At 47.7% G+C, this 22294-nt stretch overlaps 2 protein-coding genes across 4 annotated transcripts in view; one reads left to right on the forward strand and one right to left on the reverse strand.

Annotated features, from left to right (window-relative positions):
• Positions 1-22294, reverse strand: part of PRR14 (proline rich 14) — a 26994-nt gene continuing 4700 nt past the window's right edge. The window contains exons 1-12 of one of the 3 annotated variants that reach the window (XM_032460449.1): positions 4868-5210; positions 3998-4069; positions 3705-3873; positions 2998-3092; positions 2736-2925; positions 2409-2452; positions 2101-2210; positions 1209-1797; positions 1010-1079; positions 837-928; positions 486-557; positions 1-396 (exon numbers count right to left, since the gene is read on the reverse strand). In XM_032460449.1, the coding sequence (XP_032316340.1) occupies positions 117-396; positions 486-557; positions 837-928; positions 1010-1079; positions 1209-1797; positions 2101-2210; positions 2409-2452; positions 2736-2925; positions 2998-3092; positions 3705-3873; positions 3998-4020 (1734 nt within the window). In that variant the 5' untranslated portion in view covers positions 4021-4069; positions 4868-5210 and the 3' untranslated portion in view covers positions 1-116. Of the gene's footprint in view, positions 397-485; positions 558-836; positions 929-1009; positions 1080-1208; positions 1798-2100; positions 2211-2408; positions 2453-2735; positions 2926-2997; positions 3093-3704; positions 3874-3997; positions 4070-4867; positions 5211-22294 lie in introns of those variants that run through there. The other 2 variants (XM_032460450.1, XM_032460451.1) reach the window with 2 other exon arrangements.
• Positions 16734-22294, forward strand: part of ZNF689 (zinc finger protein 689) — a 16153-nt gene continuing 10592 nt past the window's right edge. Inside the window, exons 1-3 of the mRNA XM_032461063.1 lie at positions 16734-17507; positions 17717-17830; positions 19079-20260. Of these exons, the coding sequence (XP_032316954.1) occupies positions 17303-17507; positions 17717-17830; positions 19079-20260 (1501 nt within the window). The 5' untranslated portion in view covers positions 16734-17302. The remainder of the gene's footprint in view (positions 17508-17716; positions 17831-19078; positions 20261-22294) is intronic.

Raw genomic sequence — 22294 nt, forward strand, 5'->3', positions numbered from 1 at the left:
TTCAGAAGAATCAGAAACATATCGAAAACTTTACTAGAAATATAGAGAAAATATATAACTGCCTCAGAGACTTCCCCTCCCTCCCGGATGGTTGGAGAGACAAACAGATGGAGCTTCTAAGTCCGATGGGGCCGCTCTCGATCCCCTTCCTCCTCCTCCAGGAGCAAGGCATCCAGCTCCTGCAGTCGCTGCTGCAGCAGGGGTCCTACATCTGGGTTGGGGGCCAGGTTGGGAGTAAGGGTCCGGCCAGCTGCAGCCCGGGCCCCACGAGATGGCCGCCGGGATCGAGGAAGGCTGCTGTCCCGAAATTCTACAGTTCGCCGGAGCTTCCTCGAGCTAGTGAAAATCAGAGTCCCGTTGCGCTCCCGGGGTTCCTCGAAGATGGTCTCAAAAGTCCTGGACCAGGCAGGGAGGAGTGCTGGTTACCAGCATGCTCCCTGGTTCCAGGCTTCCCTCTGTCACCCCTAAGCCTTCAAGTTTCTCACCTCCTGGTTGTAGGTGACTGGTAATTCTTGTTGGTATAAATTTCTTCCAAGCTGAACTCCTTCTTGTTCAACCTGTGAGCAAAAAGCAGAGGACACTGAGAAACCTGTGGCTAGTAGGCCTGGAGAAGGGATAAGCAAGGCCTGGCCTTTATTTCAGTTTCCAGGACATGCCAGGAGCCCAGAGTGCTGCCTGAGGCAGATAGATGGTTCTAAGCACAAACCACATCCAGACCAAAGTGACTCCTCCAAGCTGGACTGTGCTCCAGGAGGAGAGGAGACAAAGCTACACTCAGGGGATCTGAACTCACACCTGTTTGGCCAAGGCAGCTCCATGCACAATGAGCCTCTCACCTGATTGGTCGAGGCAGCCCCATTGGTGTAAGGTTTAGTTGAGAACGGGCTGGTGTCCTACGTATTCGGAATCGAGAAACCTTTCCCATGGTCTGCAAAAAATGCGGCAGAGGGTAAAACTGCAGCATGGGCTTAACTCCCACTTGTCTCCTCTCCCTCATCTGCACTCCTACCTTGGTCTCAGGGTCTGAAAGCTCCTGGTCCTCTGAGACCCTTGGCTCCTTCCTCTTGGTTGAGCTCAACCTACAGAGAAGGTCAAGGCTCAGGGCCAAACAACATCCATAGCAACATCCCCATCTGGACACTAGGGAAGGAGGCTGGGCCCAGACTGCAGCCAGAACTTTAATAAGGAGGGTTTATTGAGAGCACTACCTGGGTTCTGCAGGTTCAGAGAAGGAAGAAGTGGATGCAGTAGACGAGCAAGATGTGACGAGGGGAGGAGAGCCTCCCACTCCTCCAAGAGGGAACACCTCTTTCCGGAGACAGGGTCGAGGGGGTGGCGGGGCTTGGGCCATCTCTCCACCACCTACAGTGTGCCGCCGTGGCCGTGACCAGCTTGGGAGGGGTGGAGCAGGGGGCCAGCTGCAGGTATCTGGGCCAGGGGGCCCCAGATCAGGACAGGAGTGACTTCGGCCCAGAGAGGGCTTAGGGAGAGGTGCTGGGGGATTGCGGTCTTGGACCCGCCATTGGCGAATAGGGGGCCGGGGACTGACAGTTGCAGTGCCCTTGGCAGCCCCAGACTGCTCAGCCTCTGAGATGGCAATCTTCAACTCCAACTTCATGGGGGGTGATGGGGGTGGGGGCTGTGGGACTTTGTTGGGTGTGAGGAAGATGTCGGCAAAGCTCTCCAGCTTGGAGCGGACGGAATGGAAGAGGGGGGCCAAGCCCCAGGGACTGAGGCGGGGGCGTAAAAGGCTGGACGGCGGTGGGGTCGATGGGGGCTCCAGAACTGGATCTGGGGCTGAGGAAAGGAGAGGGTCAGGTGGGTATTCCTCAGCTGCGAGTGTTTAAGTCCTACTTCAGTAGCCTTAGCCCCGTCCCCAAACACTAATCTTTGCCCACAGAAGAATAAGCCCACCCTTAAAATACCAAGCCCTAAATTTAGAAGTTAAACTTCAGAGGCCTCTGAAGTCTCAACCCCATCTTTACACACCAATTTCTTCCCTGGGAGGGGGTTAAGCCCCATCACCACCTCTGCACCTGACACTTCTAAGCTCAGCTAGAGTTTTCCAGAACCCCACGTCTCATCCGTCTGAGTCCTTACCTGGTGGTGGGCTCTTTGGAGGGTCTGCAGACAGAGCAGATGGCTGGAATGGGGGTTCCAGGTCCTTGGACGGAGGCTTTGGTTGGTGAACCATCATCATGGGCTCAGCTCTGGGGTGAAGGGGCAAGTTAAAGGCTGAGGAACTTCCAGATTCAGATCCTACCTGAGCCAGCACCTCCCTTGTCTCTTAAGGCTACTGAAGGTGCTACAAGGAATGGCTGGACAAAATTCTGATGCCCCTAGCTCTCACTGCCTGGATAATGGCTGTTGCCTGGACATCTTGATAATCCCTTCCCCAGCCCTCTCACCTTCTTGCTGGGATGATGAAGTTGGAAGTCTCATCAGCAAAGCCCTGGATATAAACAGGGGATGTTTGTGGGGAGGCAGGGAAGCCCCTTGTGGCCTCCTTAGCTCCCCACGGCCTGACACTCTCGGTCTCCAGATGTCTGCCTAGGTTCACACTAAAGACTTTTTCATCTAGGTCTTTGCTCAGGCAGTGTCTTCCACCTAAAACACTGTCCTCCTTGCTCTGAGCAAAATCCATCCCAGACTCAGCCCTCCTACCCATCTTCTATCCCCACTGGAGTGCCTGTCCCCAGCTGAACCCCTGACATCTTTCCCTGATGTTCCCATACCTCAGCTGGGGCTCTGGAGCTGGCAATGTCTTCTAGCATCACCACCAGAGTGGGCTGGGGGGTCTGGGCCACCTTTTGTGAAGGGCCCTCCTTTGAGCCAGGCGTTGTCCTTGATCGCCGCCTCAGTGTGGAAGGGGGCTGATGGACACGGCTCAAGGGCTCTCGGCATAAGTGTAGTGCGTCAGGAGGCCTAGAGAGGGGACAGGAAGATCAGTGGGGCTCAGCTATGTTCCCAGCTTACCCCTGTTCCTGCCATGCTCACCTAGCCTGTGAGGCAGGTGACTGGCTGTGGACAGAATCCTGATGGTTGCTGTGGTGCCGTGGGGTGGAGATTTCCTTTTGGGGTACCAGGGGGACCTAGGAGAAGAGAAGGTGTCAAGAGTAAGGTGATAGAATGGGGTTGGACTGGACATGGTCTCCTGTGCCTAACAGTGCCCTATGCCACAAAAATGACAGAAATTGTGTTTAGAATTCATTCAAGATCCCCAAAGAAGTCAATTGAACTGAACTAAAGCCAGATACTATGGTGTTCTGAGCTGCTGGTGTGGGACCTGCGAAATGTCACCCAGGCATTTGTAAAAATCAAAAGGAGAGGGTGACCTGGAGTGAGTCACTGCCCTCTTTGGGGCCTCAGTTTTTCTAATCTGTGCAATGGAGCCAAAGACCTCAGCCTCCTTCTCAAGGGCTGCCTAGTTAGGCTGGGAAGAAAGCAGAAGGGTTTCTCATACTTAAGAGTTGTAGGGATGTGGTTTCAGCCCAACAGGGTTGGAAGTGGGGAATGGGCACCTGAAGCTCTGTCCAATTCCAAGTTGGAATAAGTGAGAGGCAAGCAAAACTCTAGCATTAGGGAGGCTGCCTGATGGACGAGTGTGAGAATGAGTTGTCTCAGTTATTCACTACTAATTTTATCTGATTTTAGTGCTGAGGGGACCTGAGGGAGAAGGGGGCCTCTCAGTTCAAGGGGCTCACCATGTGGGCAGCCATGACATCTTCCAGGACCACGGCCAGGACCCGCCGAGAGGCTTTTTCCAAGGGCGAAGGGGCCCCAAGGGACTGCAGCCTCGGCCGTTTCGGGCTCCTGGCTCCCCATAATGCTCGAGCCAGGGGCTGGCGGCACAGATGCTGCCGGCCAGACGGGCTGGAGAATGAGAGAAGCAGAGGACGGTTGCCTGAGCCTGTCGTTGGCTCTGTGGTTTCCCCGGTACCGCCGCCAGGCTCCCCGCTTCCCGGGTTCAAGACAGGCGGGCGGGGTGCGCTCTCACCTGGAGTCCCCGGGCAAGTCCATGGGGGAAGCGGCGGCTCCGGGGAGTCCCTGGGGGATCCCAGGCTCCAGCCTGGGGTGAGGGGGGAGCGGGGGAGCGGGGAGTAAGGGCCAGCCCCTCCCCTGGGGCTCCGCCCTTCATGGTCCGCCCGCGGCTCCCGGTAGCCCACTGGCCGGAGCCCTGGCGCGGAAAGGCTCCCCCTCCTGGCCGCCGGGAGCGGGTGTCTTCCCGCTGCCACCGCCGCGATCAGCGGATCACTCGCGCCCTGCCTGGGCCGCAAGAACCTGGATTGCAGCGGCCCCAGTTCTCTCACGGCCCGAGCCTCCTGGGGCCTTTGTCCCTTCAGATTCCACCCTGAGATTTCCCCGGGAACAGCTGGGATCAGCTGGGATCCCGGTCCTCCGAGTCCCAGTTTCCGCTGGATCCCTCTGCAATCCTCATCCACTCCCAGCGAGTGGCCGAGGACTCCGAAGCATTATTTCCACATGCCGACGGTCCCCACCTCCAACCAGATCCCCTACATGGGATCCCCACGGAAAGAATCCTACAGCGCGGTTCCTCCAATCAGAAGCCGCGCGAGGATCCTCCTCTCCCTGTGAGCCTCGGCTCCGCAAAGCTCCACTCAGACAGAAGCGGCCCGAGCTTGAGCATCACGAACTCAGTCCGGATCCCCGGGGATCCACTGTGAAGCAGATACCCCCTTCACTCCAATCCCGGGAGGTCCCGCCCACAGACCCCCTCCCTCCGCCCTCCGCGGATCCCCGCCCAGCGCTCTCCCCAGACCAGGACCAGATGGTTCAAAAGTTTCCTTCCCTCCCTCCTCCCGCCCTCTCTCCAGCCTCTCGGTGCCCTCCCCCGCGCGCCGCTCACCGCCGCCTCCCGCGGATCCCGGGTCTTCGACGGCTCCCACCTCCGGCTCCTTTAAAACTAGCCTTACCCAGCACTGCCCAACCGCCAAGGGCCTTCTTTTCGGAGCCGTTGAGCACCGCCCAATCGCCGGTCCCCGTCTTCCGGGGTAGTGAGAAACTAAGTGAAGCCGCCTGGTGGCCATCACCGCTAAGGGCAATAAGCCAAATTGGGCAGCGCCGCCATTATAGTTGAAGGCAGAAAGCGCTGTCCTCGGTGAACCGAATTGGGCCGGACGACGTCATCTTCTCAGGCCAGTGCGTGGCCGAAGACTATGCCAACCTTCTTGAAACTTCGAGGCAACTGTCCTGAAGCTAGGGTCCCGCCACGTTTTTTAAGGGCGTCTTCCGGTTCTTTCGTTCTTAGGCCAATAAACGTGAACTGAGTGCTAACGATATGTGAAATTCCCTGTTTCCTAGAGAGGCCCCACTGAGGCCGGTTCCAGTACCAACCTCGGCTCCTACGTTGCAGGGGAGGGTTTGGCAGGGGCCAGAGATTAGGACTGGTGCCCCCTTCGGCTCCTTTGCTCGTGCAGTGTACTGGAAAGACTGGGCTGAACCACAGTGGGGAGGAGGTCGAGGCATTGACCTTCACTTCACCCGAGTATTGTGCACCTCTTTCTGGAGCAGAGGTTTCTGCGTCCCGCGAAGAGGGTTGGTTCAGTATAGAGGCGTCAGTGCTGGAGGCCAGTAACCGCCTTGGCGTGTTCTGTGGGGTCCGGCCGCCTTCCTCTCTGTTCCAGGCTCCCGTGAGCCTTCTTTCAAAAGGGGCCTGGCTGATGGGGTGTGTAAATAGTCTTAAGTCGTAAGGGATCGGGGATGAAATACCGCTGTTTAGAGGGGCTGCATCATGGAACTTTTATAACAGGAGCCTGCTGTTTGTTGGAAGGTAGCGGACATGTACTGGCTTCTTGCACTGCGAAGGGGCCCTCAATGCCTAACCAAAGCCCATGCCTCCACTAGTTCTCCTTCCCCAGGATTCCCTGGTCCAAACTAGTACTTATTTTCTTGTTAGTACAGGAGAGCCTGAAGCCTAGAAGACTGGGTCTGAAATGAAGTTGCAGAGCGACTTAGCCAGCCCAGCATAATTATCTTATGGGACTGAGTGATAAGAGTAATGACACAGAAAGGATAATATGGAAAGAGCAGCAGGGGTAAGAGTTGGCATGGAAAGTGAAGACTCCCCACCTCTGTAACCAAAGATTCATCCAGATAGGTCTGTAAGGACTACAGCGACTTCCTTTGTGGTACAAGGCCTGCTGGGTCCTCTGGAAATCCATGAAACTTCTGGTGTGAGCAGGCAGCAGCTCTTGGAGCAAGTGGTGTTCTCCCTCCCCCTGGATCAGGGCTGGCTACTGGCGCCTGAGGATGTTCCCTGTTGATGATGCTTCCAACTGTGAATGCTGGGAGATCCCTCTCAACTTTCGTGAGTTGAGGCCCCCTGTAGGCTCTCACTTTCCTGCTTAAACACACAAGTGTTTCCCAGACCCCAGGGCAATGAAAACCTTTCAAAGGCAGCGCTTGCCTGATCAGTTTTGATTCTCTAAGTCTCCTGAAGAAATCAGTGCCCAGGGTAAAGGAGGTAACCTAAAGAAAGGCCCTGGCCCAGAATCTGGCAGAAAGGACCCAGCCCTATGACCCAAGCTGGGGGCACTGAAGTTCATCAAATAGAGTAGGATAGACTGTGGTGTCTTGGCCCTCAGCCCAGACCAGCAATGATGAGCACTTATGCCCTCATGGTCTTGCCTCTGCCCTCTTTGTGACTACCATTTCAGCAACTCTTACCTTATCCACCACCTGTATACAAATCCCAGGACACGGCCAATGTATGCTGATCCAGTGGCAAGTGGCCCCGCACAGCCTCCAGTGGGGCAGGTGATGTAATTGGCACATTAGTGTATTTATTCTTCAGAAACTCCAGACCCCTTTAGACTCTGGGTCTCTCACCTGCTTAACTGTTCCTGGCCTTATTGGTCTTATCTGTAAAATGGGAATGGTAAACCCTGTCATGCCTTTCTCAAAATAGACTGAGATCAAGTGAAAAGGCACATCTGAATGTGCCTGATAAGTAACTTAAGTCTCGGGCTATAGGTAAAAAGAGGATGATTAAAAACTGCCTCTTTTTCAGAGTGCCCTATCCCTTCTGGTCCTCAAGCCAGCTGCTCTGCTCAGTATCTTTCTCTGCAGAAGCCTCTAGCCTGAGATCTAGATTCACCATGGTGGACTGGATTGGTTTCTGGCTGCAAGGTGTTGAGATGGGAGGCATGGTCCGTTATAGCCCTTTGCCAAGAACCAACCCTGAGAAGTGATAAGAAGTCTCGGGTTTGGGTTGCCGCTCTGGTTCACATCAGCCATTCACAAAATTTCAATGCCTATGTGCCATGCTGTGGGAACAGACAAGTGCCTGATCCTGGGAGTTTGGAGTTTGTATCCCTGTATACAAGATTGCCATTGACTCTACCACTTCCCTGAGCCTCAGCCTCCTCCACTGTGAAGTACTTAGTCCAGCCAGATGCCAGCACATTCCTGCCCTATTTAATTGCCCTGGTGAGGAGCCTTCAAGACCACCTCTAGGGTGGGGCTCTTCCACTCAGGTCAGCTACTTGAGCTATTGGGTAGAATTACTATTTATCTGAAGAAGCTAGTCCTGCCCATGGTCTAACTCCTTCTCTTCCCCAGTCTAAGAGAACCACCTGCCACCACTTCTATCTTTGTCCTTTCTGAGGTGGAGTAGGATAGGCAGGTGTCAAGTTTGGAGGAACCAAATGGTAAAGTGATAGGCTTTATGGTGAGGATGTCAAGGGACGGGAGAAGGTTGGGAGGACTGGAGAGAGAGCCAAGAAGGGTGAAGGGAGCTGCCTATTAATATCTGAAACAGTGGTATGTCACTGTGCCAGTTATTAGTTTATTACCTCTCAGAAAAAATTCATTCTTTTTGCCTGCTCTGTGAAAACGGATCTGGGCCCTTTAAATATTTTTTTTCTTTGCCAGCTAGCATCGTATTAAGTTTTGTCAGTAGAGAGCTGCGGAGAGATTGCAGGAAGAAAGGGCTTTGCTTCCTGGTTTCCATGCAGCCTGTTGGCAGGCTGCTGTGCTGCATAGTGGCCAGCAACACCCAGTGGCCAGCAGCTTTCCCTGGTACGCCCCTTGGACAGTTTTGTAGGGCAGTGCCTCTGGTGAGACACCTTACCATGAACAGTTTCCCCTGGCACCTTAGAGGGAAGATTTCCAGCAAGTTCCAGGGGATGGATTTCTAGCAAGCTCCACCAAAGTGGTACTCCACTGACTTCTGTGTTCTCTCCAAAAAGTCCTGGGACTCAACCCCCCTGGGGGGCACAGGCAGAGGCTCTTTATTGGGTGCTGTATCTCCAGCTGAGGGCTAGTGGCTGCTCTTGTATCTGTGATTCCTGCAAACTTTAGAATTCTCTTTACTTCTGACTGTTTGTAGTGGGCAGAATTGTGTCCCTCTAAAAGATGTGCTCAAGTCCTAACCCCTAGTTCTGGTGACTGCGACCTTATTTGGAAACAGTCTTTGCAGATATAATCAATGAGGTCATGCTGGATTCAGGTGGGCCCCAATCCAGTGACTGGTGTCCCTGTAAGAAGGAAATTTGGACCCAGACACATGGAAAGGAGGCAATGTGCTGACACACAGGGAAACACACAGGAAGAATGCCGTGTAGCCACAAAGGCAGAGATTAGCGTGATGCATCTACAAACCAACGAATGCCAGAGGTTGCCAGCAACCACCAGAAGCTAGGAGAGGCAAGAAAAGATTCTACCTAGGGTCTTGAAGGGAGTGTGGTCCTGCTGATGCCTTGATTTCAGATTTCTAGTCTCCAGAACTACGAAAGCATAGATTTGTATTGTCCTAATACACTCAGTTTGTGGTAATTTGCCGTGGTGGCCCTAGGATACTAATACACAATCCAATCCCTTCTTTCTCCAATTCCCTTTTATAGTTGATAATTCTTTTACATAAATTTCTCCGTGTTCAAATTGCTATGTGGTTTCTCTCAATTGGACTCAGACTTATACCATCATCAACAAAAATACTAGTGTTTTACCACTAAAGTGCTAAATCTGAATCTCAAAAGTTCCTATTGCAGTTAGCATGCAGATATTTCAGACAGTAGGCCATTTTTGAGAAAGGTTTAAAATCTTCATTGCATGTAAATTGGTGCAGCCACTATGGAAAACAGTATGGAGGTTCCTTACAAAACTAAAAATAGAATTACTATATGATCCAGTAATCCCACTCCTGGGCATATATGCAGAGGAAACTCTCATTCAGAAAGATACATGCACCCTAGTGTTCATAGCAGCACTATTTACAAAAGGCAAGACATGGAAGTAACCTATGTCTGTTGACAGATGACTGGATAAAGAAGATGTGGATAAAGAAGATATATATACATACACACACATACACTGGAATACTATTCAGTCATAGAAAAAAATAAAATAATGCCATTTGCAGCAACACAGATGAACCTAGAGATGATCATTCTAAGTGAAGTAAGTCAGAAAGAGAAAAACAAATACCATATGATATCATTTACATGTGGAATCTAAAATATGATATAAATGAACTTGCTTATGAAACAGAAACAGATTCATAGACATAGAAAACAAACTTACAGTTACCAAAGAGGAAAGAGATGGGAGAGGTATAAATTGGAAGTTTGGGATTAGCAGATACAAACTAGTGTATATAAAATAGATAAACAACAAGACCCTACTATATAGCACAGGGAACTATATTCAATATTCTGTAATGAACCATAATGAAAAAGAATAGGAAAAGGAGTACATGAACAACCAAATCACTTTGCTGTACATCAGACACTAACACAATGTTGTAAATCAACTACACTTCAATTAAAAAAAAATTGAAGACATATTTCTTAAATGCATTTTGAATGCTCCCATCACACCTGAGGAAAAAATAAAAAATGAGAGCAGACAGTGTGTGTGAGGACAGCTGGCTCGACTGAAGTGGAAGAAGTTGGGCTGAGTAGCTGCCACGTTGTCTAAAGGCAATTCCTGGCATCCTCTGATTTCAGATGGAGGCCAGATCCAGATAGCACTCAGAGAACAAGTCCAGGTAGAGGATTCTGGAGATGACCGTACCTGATGTTATAGGCGGGGAAGGCAGAGAGACAGTCAAATCAGTGGCAATGCTAGGAAGGGAGGTCCCTGACACACACAGAAAACAGATCCACCAGCTATGACCTTTCCCCCAGAGAAAAAGGCCTATACCTGGGAGGCAAGGGCCCTGGTTGGTCAAGAAGGCTCTAAATATGGGATGATGTGTCCATTTATTTGTTCAACACATTTTTTGAACGCCAACCTCATGCCAGACACAAAAAAGGCTATGGTGAGCCAAACAGTGTGCGTCCTTGTCTGTAGAGAGACAAGTAAACAGGTTGGTGTGTAGCGAGATAAATGCTCAACTCAGTTTATATACAGGTTCCCAAAAGAGCATGTAAACAGAGCCAGAGAAGACGTCTCAGAGACAATAATGAGTCATCTGAGAACTGAAGGAAAAGGGGTGGGGGGGAAACTGTGCAGGGGTCATCACAACCGTGCAAAGGACCAGAGGGCAAAACTCAGGAGGCTGCAAATAATCAGGGTGTCAGCCTCTCAGAACTAATGTATGCCTTTTAGAATATGCTGAATGCTCCTCTTACTATGATGAAATACAGGAGTAGAGAAATAAACCCTCTATAGTCCTACTTTTTGAAAATCAGTATAACCCTTACTATAATTTAAAGGACAAATAAAGTCACTGATTTAAAAATAGGTAGGTATCCCATGGTATCCTCTACATAACTTAGAATAAAAATTACAACTACAGCCAACAATCTGAATGAATTTTAGAAGCAAAAGGAGTCAGGTATAAAAAAGTGTTTATATATATACTGATTCCATTTTTATTACATTCAAAAAGAGGCACAACTACTCTATCATGTTAGAAATTGGATTAGTGGTTATCTCTGGGAGGGGTAGTGACTGGAGGATGTATGAGGTGAGTCTAGGGTGCTGGAAATGTTTTGGTTTCTGGATCTGGGTACTGGTTGCGTGGGTGTATTCATTTTATGAAAATTCATTGAGCTTACACTTAAGATTTGTGCACTCTTGTGTATTAGATTATTCTTTAAATTTTAAAAGATAATGTATATCTCAATAGGTAAATGCTTGGCTAGGGCTTTGCCGAAGGATTTAGTGAAGCAGTGTATGGAAATGTGCTTGCACCTTCATATAGGATTTCTATGAATATGGCAGCTACATACTCAGGCTGTCAAGATGGGTTGTATTCATTCAAATTCAAGTGTGGCCCTTCTGTGCGATGATTTTCCAAAATGGCCAACAATTCTTAGCAAAGTTCCAAACAACAAAATACAATCTTCCCTCAATTTATACAGGACTTTCTGAAAAAGTCAGGATTAAAACTGTACTTGCAAGTTTGTGCTTGTATATACAATAAATTCAGGTTCTGTAATCACATAATTACAAACCTGTTTTCACCTACATGAATGTCCATGGGGCATTTTGAAAATGGTGGAAGGCAAGGGACAGCTTTTCACTGAACAGGACTGTCTGGTACTGAGCAAGAAAATTGGTATCTCTGGGTCCATCTGTTAAATGGAAGGATCCCTTATCTGTATTTATTAGAAATTGTCCATTCTCTCAGAAATTGACACATTGTAACTGACTACTTCAATGAAAAAAAACTGTCCATTCTCCCACTTTGGAATGCAAGCTTTTTTTTTCACTCATAACTGTAAATGTCCTGTTTTAAGCTAACACAGATTTTTAAAAACTGAAGTATAGTTGATTAACAATGTTAATTTCTGGTGTACAGCAAGGTGATTCAGCTATACATATATACATATATTCTTTTTCATATTCTTTTCCATTATTACAGGATATTGAATAAAGTTCCCTGTGCTATACAGTAGGATCTTGCTGTTTACTATCTTATATATAGTAGTTTGTATCTGCTAATTCCAAACTCCTGATTTATCCCTCCCCACCCCCCCTTTTCCCTTTGGTAACCATAAGTTTTTTATATCTGTGAGTCTGTTTCATAAACAAGCTCATTTGTGTCATATTTTAGATTCCACATATAGGTGATATCATATGGTATTTGTTTTTCTCTTTCTGACTTACCTCACTCAGTATGATCATCTCTAGGTCCATCTATGCTGCTGAAAATGGCATGATTCATTCTTTTTTATGGCTGAGTAGTATGGAATGTAAGCTCCCTAAGGAGAGGAACTTCGCCTGTTTTTTCACAGATTTATCCTAAGCTACCAGGACATAATAGCCTCGGAACTGGCAGGGAAAAGCCATGAGCAGGAAGGACTTAGGTAATGGGATATCAGGTCTGATATGCTAGTAACAGGAGTGAAATGTAGTCGAATATTCAACTAAAATATCTAGAGAAAGTAAAAAACTCTCGGCTCAACCACCATGTGAAAATATTCAGCAGCCAGTTACACATCCAGACCTAGAGGAAGATTTCTCAACCACAACACTATTAGTATTTCGAGCCAGAGAAGTCTTTGTTGTGAGGGGCTGTCCTGTGCCTTGCAGGATGTTCGGTGGAAGCATTGCTAGCCTCTACCCACTAGATGTCAGTAGCGCACAAACATCCCTTCCCTGGGACCCTCCCTCCCCCTACCCTAACCCTTGACAACTAAAAAATGCCTGTAGACATTACTGAACGTCCCCAGGGGAAGAAGGCATCACCCCCAGCCCAGTTCGGGATCACTGGTCTAGAGGATGACAATCAAAACCAAGGGAAATAAGTTGGATGCCTGAACCTTAGGAAAATGTACTTTAAAAATGCGGAATGTAATAAAGAAGACAGAAAGAAGAACCAAAATACAAAACCAGCAAAACAAAAAGGGATTCAGAAGCCAATGGAAGAAAGTGGCAGAGTGGTTTAACGAGGAGGTTGGCAGGACTTGGAGAATTTTTTTTTAGCCGAACAGTGGGACAAAAGCCTGGTCGGAGTGGATTTGTGTGTGCACGTGCACACAAATGTGTCCTAGGTGGGATAGGTGAGGAAAATAGATGCAGTCCACTGGCAATCAAGCAAATATAGACCAATAATATCAAAGGCAGTAGAGAAGGAGTCAAAGGAGAGGATGAGGATCCACGAAAAATGAGAAATGAGGGAGCAGTTGCACCCTACTGAGTTCTTCTGTTGCTGGTTCCTTAACTTAGCAGTGTTAACACTGATGAGTCTTACTGGACTGAGCTTGAGCGCCATCATTTGGAAAGAAATGATCAGCCTCAAGGGGTTATTTTAAGGAATGTCTGTTGTGTACATTATACATATGCTATGTCTTTACCTCTGGATAGTATTATCACAATTAAATTTATAAAAGAGCTCTATTTAATTGACTTGAAAGTAAGCACTTACAAATCAGATATTTTTAAATAGAAACTAACCCAAATTAATTTCAAGTTCACATGACCTAGGAGACAATATTCAGCATTAAAGGTTAAGTTTGTTGGTTTGATTAATATAGACATGTCTTACTTTTATTGCATCCGGGTTAACTAAAAGGCAGATAAAGTCGTATTTTTTCTGGTATAAAAATTATCAGCAAGAAAAATAGTTTGGGATGATGGCTAACTTGGTCTGATGTCTCATGTTTTCACAGGTAATCTAAACATAATTGTAATTCAATAGATATAAATAGAGTAAGAGCTTTTAGGTGAACTCTTTAAAAATTATTATGTTTTATGGTATGTCTATTTAAAAATAATTCTCCAGATTTTGTGTAACTTTAACTTTAGAGTTTTGCTAAGTTAAAAGATGGAAATTTATTAAATGTCTAGATTGCTCCCAAAGATACTGAAACATTAATTCCTAAACATAGGCTTTCTTTTCTAGAGAAACTAAAGCTATTTAGGTCTATTAATAAAAACTTTTGGTGCTGCACTGAAAATTTTTCTATAATAAAGTATGTTTTTACAAATCATAAAAAATGTCTCCAAATCTACAGAATGCTAATGTAAAAGATAGTTCATAATTGCATACTTGTTAGTTTTCAGTAGAAATTAAAGTTTTTAAAAGTTAAGAATTCTGATTAATGTCATTAAAACTATTAAAATTAATAAGGAAAATACCTTTGTATGAAAGGAAATAGGTACAAGGAATGGAAAATGCATTTATCAAGGGAAAAAGAAGTAATTTTTGTCCTAGAAAGAAAGAAAAAGTATAAGACAAAAATCTAAAAAAATAAAAAAGAAAGTTATGGAAGGTTTGTGGGAAAACCCTGAGAAGAATTTTGTGCATGGTCAAGACTGGCTAAGATTCAAAATTAACTGAGTAAATAAATATTGATCTGATTTTGATAACAGATTGTAAAGTTTCTTTACCTCCTTTTAAGTAGTCTGCTGTAACTTTCTGTATTTGCTTTTAAAACCTTTTATTGTCATCCTGCTTGAATGAGTATTATTTCAGTGACCTATGATCCTATTTCACCAAGTGTTTTAAAACCTGGTATCTTTGACAACTTTCCCCAAGTCAAATTCTAAATAAAGTTCTTTTGACCTCTAGCTAATTTGGGGGTGCTTCAAAGGGTCCCTGAAACACCCTAAAGAGAAATATTAATTAGATTTACTTGGTACATTAAACTACATAAGAAACATTGTCAGATAAGTGGTGATAAACCTTCTTAGGTAATATTGTATGGGTAAATGTCATTAATATAGATATTCTAAAAGTTATATGGAATCTCTAAAAACCTGATATGTGCTGGTATAATGTTATCAGTCATAGTTGTAGTTATTATCTTAAAATACTTTATGTCACAGAAATAACAAAGTTTCTTGTCAAGTGCATTGTAATCAGATCTTTAACCATGCCATTTTAAGTCTTTTGTCAAATATAGACAGAGATTGTTTTACTCTGATGCCTTTATAAAATGAAAATCTTCAAGAAGTTTCATAGAAAGCACTTTTGTCAAGGAAGATTTCTGAAGACTTTTAGATCATACTACTGAACTGGGTAAAAAATTACAGAAACAGGAAACCCGATGGCTTCATCTAGATCAACAGGAATTAATTACATGGGACTGAATGAACTGAGCAATGTGATTTATAATTGTACGATTTTTTGTCTAAAATATTGCTGGCTTTTAATCTTTGTTTTCCAGAAAATCTTTCCTCTTATGCTAACCATGACCCATAAAAAGTTGATAGAGTATATCTTAGTAAAGGAAGATGAAACATTTTTTTTCCTCTCTACCTCAACCCTCCAAAATTTGACTTCTCTAGCTGGCTCCCCTCTAGACTTGATGGCTTCGTGTGACCAGATTACAACTAATTATACTAACCATTGTTTTAATTTGTTCTCTTTTTATTGTTTTCAAATTGTTTATAGGGGTAAGTGTATAGCTCAGTGGTAGAGTTCATATTTAACATGCATGAGGTCCTGGGTTCAATCCCCAGCACCTCCTTTAAAAATAAATAAATCAGCCTAATTACTCCTCCCCCACAAAAAATCCAATTGTTTATGCTTTGTGCCCCTCTCTGCTGTACTATGACTTTATTAATGTTACTAGCTATATTACTTACATGCTGTGTATTTTAAAAGATTATTGCCTCTTTCAAAAAAACTGTACTCGCTTCAGCAGCACATATACCAAAAAAAAAAAAAAAAAAAAAAAAAAAAGATTATTGCCTCTTTCATTACCCAATGTGTAGCCAGCACATCATGCTCCAACAAAATTAATGGTGGCTAAACATCTTTACGGCAATTGATCATATATATAACTCTATATAAAATAATTGTAATAGTGTGACTCTAGGTATTGGAAGAAGCAACAAGGGACATTTTCTGGATCATAATAGACTAAGACAGATGATGCAGAGAATTTTAACCCAAAAATAGCATATTGGGTGGCCTAGCAACAAAATCCTCCTCTGACCTAGGAGTGAAAATTTCTAGTGCCATGGGACAAATTGTTCATGAAATGCCTCCCAAACTTTGGTCGAATTTATGACCATGAGGAAGCCCTGTAGAAAGGGAATGTTGCCTGCCATTCCGGTAAACGACGAAGTTGCCCACCATCAAGCCATCAGCCACTGCAGCCGCCCTGCCGCCGCAACCCCTTTCCAGACCCCAACCAAGGGTGTGCCATGAAAATTCAGGATGGGAAAATACAGGAAACATTCTGTGCTCCAGTTACTGGCTAGATAGTTAAGTTGCATATCTAAAGAACAATTTCAATGAGCTCAGACTCCTGCACCTACCCATACATATAAAAGCACTAAAATCATTAACTTGAGGTGTCTGTGTGTGTGAGATTAACAGTAATCTTTTCATGTCTGCCCCCCCCAAGCAAAAACTGCTATATATCCTGGCTCCTCCCTTATCTCTTTGGAACAGTTCCTCAGAGCTAAATGAGAGGCTGCAGTTCTCAGTAAGGTCCCGGAATAAAACTTAACTGGAAACTTTTAGATTGTGCATTTTTCTTTAGTCGCCAAAACCTTTGTTCCTTCTTAGCAGTACCCCTCTGAGATTTTCCTCATCAGGAGAACCAGGATGATAATCATCACTTCACACAACGGTAGCAAAAAATAAATGAGAAATGTGTAATATGTTGGGCATGGTGCCTGCGCACAAGAAACACTAACGTTAATTCCCTTCCCCAAAGGGCAACAAGGAAGTTACCCACTATCGGAAGCGAAGGCTCCTCTGAGAAAGCCAGGAAAGGCAACTCAGGGAAATCTCAGCCCCGGGTTGGCCAGAGTGGCTCCGTCACTCGTATCTTTCCCACCCTCGGCTAGGCTGCGCCATCAGGAAACGAGACTGTTACTGATCCCAGGAAGGGTCTCCCCTTCCCGCCTGGAGACTCAGCGGCAGTCACCCAACACATAGCGTCCAGCTTCCTGCCCTTCCACTTCCGTTGGCTTCGTTCAAACAGGCCGCTTTCGACCGCACCCAATTAGAATGCTCGATCTTCGGCCGCCGCCCAATGAGCGTGTACAATGGGGGGAAAAAGGACGTGAAGCCCAATCGCAGCGCCATCACATTTGAGGGCAAAGAGGTTAGGAAGCCGGCATGGCGCTCGGGTCAATAAAATCGATAGCTGGAAGCTGCCTGTGTTTCAGGCAAAGGCGGTGCAGTAGCGGCGCCGCCATTTTCCCCGAAGGCATCTTCCGGTGCCTTTCACCCAAGTTGGGGCAGGAGTTTCCTGAATAACAGCGAAAGGCTTCCGTTAGCCCCGCAGGCGGCTGATTCTGGTTCCCTGCGGGCCTCCCCAGGCACGCTTCGCCTGGGTCCGGCGGGGGCTCCCAAATCCCGGGGCCCGCCAGCACCCAGGGCTGAGACCGGGACTGGAAAGGCCGTGGCGCCGGCTTCTCGGGTCCAATGGCGCCGCCTTCGGCTCTGCTCCCCGCGCGGGGACCAGGAGAGGCCGGACCTGGCCGGAGAAGGGGAAGGAGGCCGAGGGCGGTGAAGTTCGCGGACGTGGCCGTGTACTTCTCCCCGGAGGAGTGGGAATGTCTACGGCCCGCGCAGAGGGCCCTGTACCGGGACGTGATGCAGGAGACCTACGGCCACCTGGGCGCGCTCGGTGAGGCCCGCCCCAATCCGCTTCCACGGGGCCCGAAGGGATGAACAGGGTGTGAGGGGAGGGCAAGGAGTCCGGAGTGTCCAGGGTCCTGGCTTCCGACCAGGTTGTCAGGGGAGGAGGACGGGGGCTTCGCAGGAGATGCCACCAGGTAGATGTATCTACTCAGTGCTATGTACGGCCCGGGCCTCTGACTCATTCTCCTTCCCCAGGCTGTGCAGGTCCCAAACCAGCCCTCATCTCCTGGTTGGAACGAAATACCGATGATTGGGAACTGGCTGCCCTGGATCCACAGGAGTGCCCAAGGCAGATAACAGTCCAGAGAAGTGAGTGAAAAATGCCTCTGGAAGGCTTGCAGCCTGTAATGACTCGATCCGGAGTTTTGTTGGCTCGGGATACCTGTGACCCATACTGTAATGCTCCATTTACTGTGTTCATTTTCACAACGTGATGGTTCTTGTCTCTCTGATGGTGTCTAATCCCTCCACCAAAGATTCACTTGTCAGCTTGTAAACTAACCACCTGCAGTTGTCTACTGTGTGGATGAATCAGTGAGCTTTTAAAAAGAGCTTCTATACGCCTGCCTCCTTCCAGGGACTCTGCCCTGAGCCTGCTTTGGATTGGGCTCTGACTGAGAGATCTTATGGGAAACAGCAGCCTAGGGTGCAGGGGCCTCCTTTTGCCCTTCTGGCAGGATGACCCTGATGAGTGAGGGAATCTGCAACTCTCCTCGGGATCAAGCAAGACTCTGATTAAGCCATTTGGGTAGAAGGGCCCCAGCTCCACCCACAGGGGCAGATGCAACTGTCTGGTCTGGGATTTCTGTGCCAGATTCTCTAAGAGCAAGGCTCTCTTTCTACGGTTCAGATCTGCCATGATACTTCCTTGCTTAAAACCTTTCCATTTCAGGCAGGTTGTCAAATGGCTGTCAGTTATATCAAAGTCACTTCGGGATCTTAATGAAAATACAGATTCCTGGACCCCATCCCAGAACTCCTCATTGACTCTTATGTATCCATATCTAGGAACTTTTTTTTTTTTGAAGAACCCCAGCTGATTTGGATGTACATTTAGGTTTGGTTCCAACTGTGGTCCTCAGACCAGCAGCAGTAGCACTTGGGAATGTATTAGAAATGCAGATTCCTAGACCCCACCCTAGACATGCTGAATCCAAACCTGGGAGTAGCATCCAGCAATTTGTTTCAATAAGCTCTCCAAATGATTCAGATCACAATAAAATTTGAAAACCACTGGCTTAAAGGGCCTTGTGACCTTGTCACTGCCAAATCATATGTTTCCACTTCCTGCCTTAACATTTCAAAACCTTTTTCATTTTTAAAGTCAGTTTAATCTCCTCCAAGAAGCCTTCCCTGACTTCTCCAAGCTGGGCTAGGGGTTCCTGTAATACCCTCCATATTGCCATAGCAGTGTGTCACACTTGATTGGTTGTCTGTGTCACTAACAGTCCCTGAAGACAGGGGCTGAGTCTATTTAAATAGTCTTATAACCTGTAACACTGTAATAGGAAAGAGGAGGGGCCCAGTATTTGTTAATTTCTCCTTGTGTCCCTGTAGAAACCAGAAGGAGAAAGAAGAATGAAGAGAAGGAAGTATTCCCACCTAAGGAGGCCCCGAGAAAGGGGAAGCGGGGGCGACGGCCCAGCAAACCCCGCCTGATCCCCAGGCAGACATCTGGAGGTCCAATCTGCCCTGACTGTGGTTGCACTTTTCCCGATCACCTGGCCCTGCAGAGCCACAAGTGTGCCCAGAATCTGAAAAAGCCTTACCCTTGCCCAGACTGTGGGCGCCGCTTTTCCTACCCATCCCTGCTGGTCAGTCACCGGCGGGCACACTCTGGTGAGTGTCCCTATGTCTGTGACCAGTGTGGAAAACGATTCTCCCAGCGCAAGAACCTCTCCCAGCACCAAGTTATCCATACAGGCGAGAAGCCCTACCATTGTCCTGACTGTGGCCGCTGCTTCCGTAGGAGCCGGTCCTTGGCCAATCACCGGACCACGCATACAGGTGAAAAACCCCACGAGTGCCCTAGCTGCGGGCGTCGCTTTGCCTACCCCTCCCTGCTAGCCATCCACCAGCGCACACACACCGGAGAGAAGCCGTACACCTGCCTGGAATGCAACCGTCGCTTCCGCCAGCGCACCGCCCTCGTCATCCACCAGCGCATCCACACGGGTGAGAAGCCCTACCCGTGCCCAGACTGTGAGCGGCGGTTCTCCTCATCCTCCCGGCTGGTCAGTCACCGGCGGGTACACTCAGGGGAGCGTCCCTACGCCTGTGAGCACTGTGAGGCCCGCTTCTCCCAGCGCAGTACCCTGCTCCAGCACCAGCTCTTGCACACGGGAGAGAAGCCCTACCCCTGCCCGGACTGTGGCCGTGCCTTCCGGCGGAGCGGCTCCCTCGCCATCCACCGCAGCACGCACACCGAGGAGAAGCTGCACGCGTGCGAGGACTGCGGCCGCCGCTTTGCCTACCCCTCGCTCCTGGCCAGTCACCGGCGCGTTCACTCTGGCGAGCGGCCCTATGCCTGCGACCTGTGCTCCAAGCGCTTCGCCCAGTGGAGCCACCTGGCTCAGCACCAGCTCCTACACACCGGGGAGAAGCCTTTCCCCTGCCTCGAGTGTGGCCGTTGCTTTCGCCAGAGGTGGTCTCTGGCTGTCCACAAGTGTAGCCCCAGCCTCCAAAACTGTAGCCTGAGATCTGCTATAGGGGGTCCTAGCCAGAGGGGCAGTGCCCTTTAGAATGGAAAGGGTTGGATAGGTTCATTTCATTTCATGGAGGGGAGCAGAAAGGGGAAGGAGCCCCCGTCATCCCGGGCAGAGTCAGAACCAAGACCCAGGTCTCTTGCTACTCAGCTTACCGTTGGTATATGCTACCACACTGGACGCCTTAATACGTGTGTTTAAAACAGACAGCCCCAATAAGAGAGGTGACATCATTTGGTTTAAGTTTTCCAAGCTACCCTGCCCTAAAAGAACTTCTGTGTGGATATCGGGCTAAAAGTTCTCATTGAGTTTAGGGGCCATGTGCTTTTCTAGTCTGTGCACACAGGGATTACCTGCCCCCTCGCAGGCAGTCAGGAGGATCCCCGTTCATGGGAACAAGCTCTTCCCCTCCTGTGCCTCCTCTTCCATACCAGGTTTCAACTTTTTACAATATTCCTGCCACGCGGTCTTCTACCTTTGCTTTAAAAATCCCCCTTGACAGGGAGCTCTCTACCTCACAAGGCAGGTCATCTCATTGTGGGATAGCTCTGATCGTTAGAAGGCCCTTAAATACCACATTCTCCTTCCCTGGAAGCCTCACCCAGAATATATTTAAAGCTAAATCTACATGGCAGTCCTTCAGAAAACTTAACCACAAATACTTTGCCCCCAGGTTTTCAGGTCAAATACCATTAATTTGGTCAATCATTCCTTAAAGACAAGGTTTCAGTTCCCACACAAGATCTCTCCCCAAACAAGGGCTGGTTTTTCAATGTCCCTTTTAAAGGGTCATACAAAATAAGCCAGCATCATACTGTACACCATATACCTCCAAGGTCTGTCTTTGTTTTAACAGTTCTAGACTGCATTGGATTTGGGGGTGGTGGCAGTGTACCAGAGGATTATTAGGTTGCAGACACCTAAATACCTAAGCTTTAAAAAAAAACATGCTGTAAGCTAAGTCTTCTGCACCCTGTGTTTGGAAAGATGGTTCAAGATGGGTCTGGGACATAAGCATAGTGAGCTTTGGGAGAAGGCTGATCTTAAATTAAGGAAAAGCAGGGGAGCTATGGTCTAGCAGCAAGAAGCAGTAAAACAGGACTAGCTTGTTGTACTTTATCTGGTGGATTTGGATTAGTTTCAGGCAGCCAGTGGCTGGAAAATTCCTGAGAACTGGGTCTCACGCCTCCTTTATTCTCATCAGAATAAGGAGACATTTGCACAGGACCTTCCATGAGTTTTCTGTCAACATTTTTCATGAAATGAGGTGAGGCTATTCAAGAAGGTTAGAAAGATAGGTAACTGAATACAAAGCAGAAGAGTCTACAGTCGCTGAGTTGTGTTCATGCCCTTCCTCCCTTACATAGGCTCCAAGATGGCAGTGGCGGCAGCAATGTATTTTGATCTTTGCTCTGCCTCCATGGCACCCATTCCAGAGTAGGTGCTCAGTAAAGCTTTAGTGAATTGAATGAACAAGGCCTACCACTTTGCCTTGGGTAGCTGCACCAAACTGGAATTTCCAAACATGACTTATCTCATATTCCAACAGCTGAGTGGGTCATCCTACCCCTGTTACTTCTTCCTTCAGCTCTCCTGACATCAGCCCCAGAGTGGGGGTGTGGCTGGGGAACACAGTGTTTGTAATTACCTCTGTTCTGGTATTTAGCAAGCTGCATCGTCACTGCTTCTCCTTGGACAGAGGGGCTACCCCAAAGCAGAGGTCATACCAGACTGGGTTTCATTAAAATGTCTGATGAATGAATTATGTTCCTCGTGGAATTACTGTTTATAAAATGTAAATCTAGTTTGTTGACTGATTAGACATTTTTACAATTCTGATGGAAATGCGCCCACCCCCAGCAGAGACCTATTAAAATTCCTCCTTGCCCCCAGTTTCAGAACTTGCTCTTTTCCCTACCTCTATCACCAGGCTAACTATTTCCTTACCTAGGAATTTTAGAAATTTCTTTGGGCCTGGATTGGGAGCCGTTGGTGGCCAAGTTCCAGTATGTGGTCCATGGGGGGCTGAGGTGGGAGACAACTTTTTAGGTTTCCGAATGCACTTCAG

Source organism: Camelus ferus, chromosome 18 (genome assembly GCF_009834535.1).
Source record: "Camelus ferus isolate YT-003-E chromosome 18, BCGSAC_Cfer_1.0, whole genome shotgun sequence".
Taxonomy (NCBI): Eukaryota; Metazoa; Chordata; class Mammalia; order Artiodactyla; family Camelidae; genus Camelus; species Camelus ferus.